The sequence below is a fragment of the Tachysurus fulvidraco genome, chromosome 24 (genome assembly GCF_022655615.1).
Source record: "Tachysurus fulvidraco isolate hzauxx_2018 chromosome 24, HZAU_PFXX_2.0, whole genome shotgun sequence".
Classification (NCBI taxonomy): Eukaryota; Metazoa; Chordata; class Actinopteri; order Siluriformes; family Bagridae; genus Tachysurus; species Tachysurus fulvidraco.
Genome location: NC_062541.1, coordinates 8444544 through 8450543, shown reverse-complemented (window position 1 = coordinate 8450543; position 6000 = coordinate 8444544). Strand labels below are relative to the sequence as shown.

General features: G+C 39.9%; 1 protein-coding gene and 1 long non-coding RNA gene across 2 annotated transcripts in view; one reads left to right on the top strand and one right to left on the bottom strand.

Annotated features, from left to right (window-relative positions):
- The window catches only part of LOC125140112, a 12967-nt gene extending 8965 nt beyond the window's left edge, over positions 1-4002 (bottom strand). Inside the window, exon 1 of the long non-coding RNA XR_007139347.1 lies at positions 3831-4002. This is a non-coding gene — a long non-coding RNA (uncharacterized LOC125140112). The remainder of the gene's footprint in view (positions 1-3830) is intronic.
- dlx6a (distal-less homeobox 6a) lies at positions 1262-3610 on the top strand. The gene is made up of 3 exons (XM_027175939.2): positions 1262-1848; positions 2415-2608; positions 2816-3610. The coding sequence occupies exons 1-3, from the start codon at positions 1548-1550 to the stop codon at positions 3053-3055; spliced, it is 735 nt and encodes a 244-aa protein (XP_027031740.2). The 5' UTR covers positions 1262-1547; the 3' UTR covers positions 3056-3610.
- Positions 4003-6000: the final 1998 nt, after the last annotated feature.

The window sequence follows — 6000 nt, the reverse complement described above, 5'->3', positions numbered from 1 at the left end:
ATGAAGCCAGAATAATATCATAAAAAATCTGACCACCAATTGTGGAGGTCCTTAATTAAATTTCGATAGATCATACAAAAACTATTCCCTTACCTGTGACACTGTGTCAAATACAAGTTCCAGCTATGCTTTGTTGTAAACAGAAATCAAGGGAAAAATCCAACAACGCGAGCTTTTGAACGATCAGCTGGCCCTGTGTTTCTGTTCGTCCGATCATGGAGAGTGGAAATCCAGGCCGCTTGTGCACTTTTAAATCCCGCAAAGTAAATAACAACCCTGGCAATAATAGCAAGGTACCAAGTTCTTGTTACAGAAAGGGAGAAAATTGAAACTAAACGCTGCATTTAGACGACCATTTTTGATAAGAGGATAATTGAGGCGACACTGGCGTATAATTAGCGGATAATTTATGCTATATCTACTTTTATTCCACTTCCAAAAATAAACTTCGTCCATAATCATTACAGATGAATTGTTCACAATTTTATTGGAGCAATTTGAATACAGTGTAGCGAGTAATCAAATGGGATTTGGATATAACTGATTGCGACTATAATTACTTTTTCATCACCATTTAAAGCAAATGAACGCTATATTATAAAGTAACGTGTTGACCATAAAAATGAAATGATGTGAAATGCGAATTAAGTAAGCGTTGTAGTGTGTATTTACAGAGTGGTTTATAATGTGAACGCGATTTGCCAAACCACTAACTGCATGAGCAATTTACATACATTTTCAACTGTAACGAGCTCCTGATTGCAGCAGGGAAACGCTGTCAGTTAGCCGGGACATCCAATGACAGAACCTTGGACTGTGACTCGTGCGTAATTACGATAAAGCTAGCACGCATAGCATAATTACGCAGTTAACAAGTTTATACGATTTCGTTACGGAAGTGTTCAGATTACACTCCTAATAATTGATCATAATTCACATGACTAAAAAAAACGATTGCTCTATTTGTAAAATTATAGTGGCAACTTTAACACATTTGTAATATGTAATATAGGCTACCCTGATGATCACCATGTGTCATTAACACAACTTAATCAGATCAGATGCTGGTATACCTTATTATTGTGGATATCGGACCTTTCAAGCCCTTCTTGTCTTTAAAATCATATTTACAAGTAATTGTTTTGTGAACATCCGAGGGATACCCCACCGTTATTATCCTCCTCATAGAGCAGTTAAGATAGGTTAACTCGCTGTAAAGTCTCAGCTAAGCAGAGAACTGATGACGTGAGGTTGAGTGACCAATAGGAAGGCGCTGCCCTTTGGAGACAAACCATTTTACTTGTAGTGTCTGCATCAAGTCTAGAAGCAAGGACTCAAATTTAACAGAATCCACCTTATAATCTCCTGCCTTTACGCAAGCCCACCTTTCGCCACACCGCGTGAGAAAAACGGAAGAGAGAAAAAAGAGACATTTCGGAGTAATAAGGCAGCATTCCCTAAACAAGGGGGAAAGAACACCACAACAGGAACCATTTGGACTTGAGAGACGGGAGGGGGGAGTAAGTACTCTCAAGGCAGAAAATTTGATGATGACCATGACTACGATGGCTGACGGTCTGGAGGCTCAGGACTCGTCAAAATCAGCTTTCATGGAGTTTGGTCAGCAGTCGCACTCGCAGCAGAGCTCTCCGTCGATGGCCGCCAGCCACTACCCGCTTCACTGCCTCCATTCCGGCTCCCACGCTCACCAGCACGACTCTCCGTATTCGGGCTCAAACTCGTATAACAGGTCGTTATCATACTCGTACATGAGCCATCCGCACCACAGTCCATACCTTCCGTCCTACCATAATAACGCCACCGGCACACAGACCAGATTAGACACAGGTAAGCGCACTTTATTTTTCTAAACTCGCTTATATGTTTCCAACGTTTAATTAGGCTGTTGTAGCTTTATTAGTCTTTGCATTAATATTATCTTGTTTTACCGGGTTGTTTGCGACAAATCCCTGTACACATTATACGAATTATTCCGCAGGTACAATTGTGCGCTTGTATTTCAGTCGTATTCAATCGCGCCTATTGTCCTTTGTCTGGATTTGCGGCACATAGACGAGCTTTTATTCCTTGTTTCCGCTCTGCTTTTAATAATAACAACAACAACAACAACGACAACAACAGTGAGCTTCTGAAACAGATTTGTCATTAGGCTACAAACTGGCTTTTCCCCCATCAATAACGATCTGAATTTTTCAATAAGCTGTTTATAAATTTGAGTTTAAATATGGAAATATATTAGGGGTTTTTCGTTTGTTTGTAATTCTTTTTTGTCGTATATAATGCTTATTTTTTCATGTTTATTGTCATGCCAAAAAAAACTGTTCTTAGCTCTAATGAACAGAATTAAAATCATAAAAATATTCTCCTACCAACGCAATTTTACCCCTTTTCAGAACAGCAGAAAACAACAGTGATTGAAAACGGAGAAATACGTTTCAACGGCAAAGGCAAGAAGATTCGAAAGCCGAGGACAATTTATTCCAGTTTGCAGCTTCAGGCGTTAAACCACAGATTCCAGCAAACTCAGTATCTCGCCTTGCCGGAGCGCGCGGAGCTGGCGGCTTCCCTCGGACTCACACAGACTCAGGTGAGCTTTTGCCACTGTCAAAAGGGAAATCTACTTCTGAATCCATATCTTGATACAGACCCTGTATGATTTTTGTGCATATTTTCTGACATTGCAACATCCATCCAGCTCTCTGTATATGTTATGCGCTTTGCTATCGGTGGTTTTAATCAAATATCAAGAATGTATAAATAATTAACGTCTATGCTTATTTGCTGTGCATTTCAGGTAAAAATCTGGTTCCAGAATAAAAGGTCGAAGTTTAAGAAGTTGCTGAAGCAAGGCAGTAATCCCCACGAGAGTGACCCGCTGCCGGGCTCCATTGCTCTGTCCCCGCGCTCTCCCGCTATTCCTCCCATATGGGACGTGTCCGCGTCTTCCAAGGGAGTGAACATGTCTGCCAATAGCTACATGCCCGGCTACTCACACTGGTACTCCTCACCTCATCAGGACTCTATGCAGAGATAGGCTGCTAATCAATGGCGGTATAGGCCTGAGGCCTCGTCGCTGACTCTCGTTTAGTTTCTCCACGCGCTGTGATAACAAGATTGACCCACATTGCCATCTGTAAAACACAAACTGAGGACATTTTTCCTGTGGGAAGTTTCATGTGAAGGATAAACAACGATCTCCTGCGCGGCTGACAGTGGATCTAAACTGTTGAAACACAAATGGGATTGCTTCAACAATCCCTGCTATATCTATTGACTTATAAACCAAACACATAGCTCCATCACCAGCATGGGACAAAAGCGGAAGCGGAAAGAACACTGACGCCTTTTCAAATATCCCATGTGTCACATTTGAAAAAACAAACAAACAAACAAACAAAAAAAAAACAATTGCGGTCTTTGCGTTATGATTACATGATTTTCATCAAGCAAAAAAAAGCAATTTGTTTGTAAATATGTTGTCTAATTTTAGTTGTAAAATACTTTTTATGTTTTGTCATAAATCCAGTAAAAAAAACATGGCTTCAAACAATGCGTCATGCCCTGGATTTGTTATTTTCCCCCCAACATCACTGACAATCGAATGCTTTTTATTCACATTTGATTTTTGTTATTAAATAGATTACATTGTTTAACGAGTCCTTAGCGTTAAATCTTCTTTTTCTAGATGTAACCTATTTCTCTTCATTTAAGTAGATTCATTTTATTCAAAATATCATTGCCGCTTTGTGTTCTAGGCCTAAAGTGACTATACGGGTGGTAGAATCTAAAGAAGTAACAAAATGGCTTACCATAGTTGGTCGTTTCTCATCGAGTTTTTCCTATAATATAGAAACGCATCTTGTCCATCTACTCTGTCTCAATCATTACAGTATTGACAAAATGTTTTTCCCCCTCTCTCCCTGTCTTGATGTGCGAAACGCTGAATACCATTCGCCACAGGATCGATCCCGAACAAAGCACCCAGCTGCAGTCTCGTTCAATATGAAGGAGATATTTGGGACAATTTATGGGTTTTATCCAAGTGAAGGTTTTTTTCCTATTCTCATAAATGCAGACATAATTAGGGTAATTTTTGATGTAGCCCGCTGATTACAGCGTTTTTACCGTCAAAGATAATTACCTGTAATTTTCTACCACTTTTAATACTGAAAGGCATCTTTATTTGGATTTGAGGTAGCAAAGACGAAACAAAAAGACGAAATTATTCGGTTATTCATGTACAAATTGCTGACAAGGGTGAACGCTCGGGATATTATCTGAAATTACAGTGTTGAATAGGGGAGAGGAGAAGCCCCTGCAGCTGTCAAACCTGTGGATGCCCCCATGCAGGCGCACAAATGGAGCTTGATTTTTTAAACACTTTTCTGATCGGGGTGAATTTGGTATGGTTCATTTAGATATTTTGCATTTATAGAAAGAGATATAATATTGCAGGCTCTATGTATCCACCGTGGGGTTTACGCAACTTTACACATAGCGTTAAAAATAAGTTTTTGAAAATAATTCAAACACAGATAAACACAGAGGAAGAAGAAACTGGATAGAGACAAATAGATACACACAGAGACGATTAATAATGAAACAGCTGAATGTAGGACAAAGTGACAAGACATGGAGAGAGAGAGAGAGAGAGAGAGAGAGAGAGAGAGAGAGAGAGAGAGAGAGAGAGAGAGAGACTAACTGTTTGCTTGACAACGCGTTTGCATCAGAAAGACAGCCTGTTTCCTTCAGCACTGTGAACAAGTAACAGCACGCTTCAGACACCGTAGCGCTCTCTCTCTCTCTCTCTCTCTCTCTCTCTCTCTCTCTCTCTCTCTCTCTCTCTCTCTCTCTCTATTCGACAAAACATTAAGACTTTGCTTACCTTCATAACCGGACAGAGGCCGTGGTTTCGGTGCGGATCCTGCAGGGAATACGGACAGTCACATGTACTGCTCGTGGTTGAGTAAGCAAATTCAGGTGTGAAAGTGTTATGCACAGCTCGACACCTCTTATATATTGGCCGCAAAATTAACCGTTATTACTGTCACTGTTTAGCGATGGTGAGCCAGAAAAAGCCTTCTGCAATCAAGAACCAAGCGCATCTTTGCAAATTATAGATAATTGTAAATGTCCAGATTATGATAATGGACCCCTAATCCTGGTGGAAGTATAATTATTGTTGAGCGTTATACAGTTGAAGCTAACTGTCATTATTCATACACCATTTGCGAAGGGATTCGCTGAGTGGAAAATGGTCAGTTGGAATTTAACAAGGCTCTCGATATAATGGCATAGGAAGTAAGAGTGTGTGTGTGTGTGTGTGTGTGTGTGTGTGTGTGTGTGTGTGTGTGTGTGTGTGTGTGTGTGTGTGTGTGTGTGTGTGTGTGTGTGTGTGTGTGTGTGTGTGTGTGTGTGTGTGTGTGTGTGTGTGTGTGTGTGTGTGTGTGTGTGTGTGTTGAGTAATCAAGGATGAACATAATAATCCTAATACCAGTTTTACATTTTGTAAATCTTGCACATCAGGAATTTGCGGCCTGATATCTAATTTTCATCGTTATGTAACCTATAATACTACAGTCCTTAGTCAAAATGATAATGATTTTAGTGTTTGCGTGCGTGTGTGCGTGCGTGTGTGCGTGTGTGCGTGCGTGCGTGCGTGCGTGCGTGCGTGTGTGTGTATGATTTGAAGGACACGTGTAAGTTCAAAATTACTGCCAATTAAGATGTGCACTATACCAGCCAGAGGTATAATATTAATGTGATGTCTTACTCGTGTGTTATATTTATAGTTATTTCGTTACGATGCACAGTTTTGATTCAGCGTTTAAAAAATATATGAGAACAGTCTTTTTATATCGTTGTTTAAAATTAAATACACGTACGTCACTATTGTTTTGTACCTTTTTTATCCTAAAATGTCTACAGCGTTCAGGGTCTAATTTAATATCCTAAATACTTAAAAAAAAAAAAAAGTAA

Coding starts and splice junctions, on each gene's coding strand:
- dlx6a (XM_027175939.2), top strand. CDS start 1,548: ATGATGACCATGACTACGATGGCTGACGGTCTGGAGGCTCAGGACTCG. Junction 1,849..2,414: donor ACAGACCAGATTAGACACAG/GTAAGCGCACTT, acceptor ACCCCTTTTCAG/AACAGCAGAAAACAACAGTG. Junction 2,609..2,815: donor TCGGACTCACACAGACTCAG/GTGAGCTTTTGC, acceptor TGTGCATTTCAG/GTAAAAATCTGGTTCCAGAA.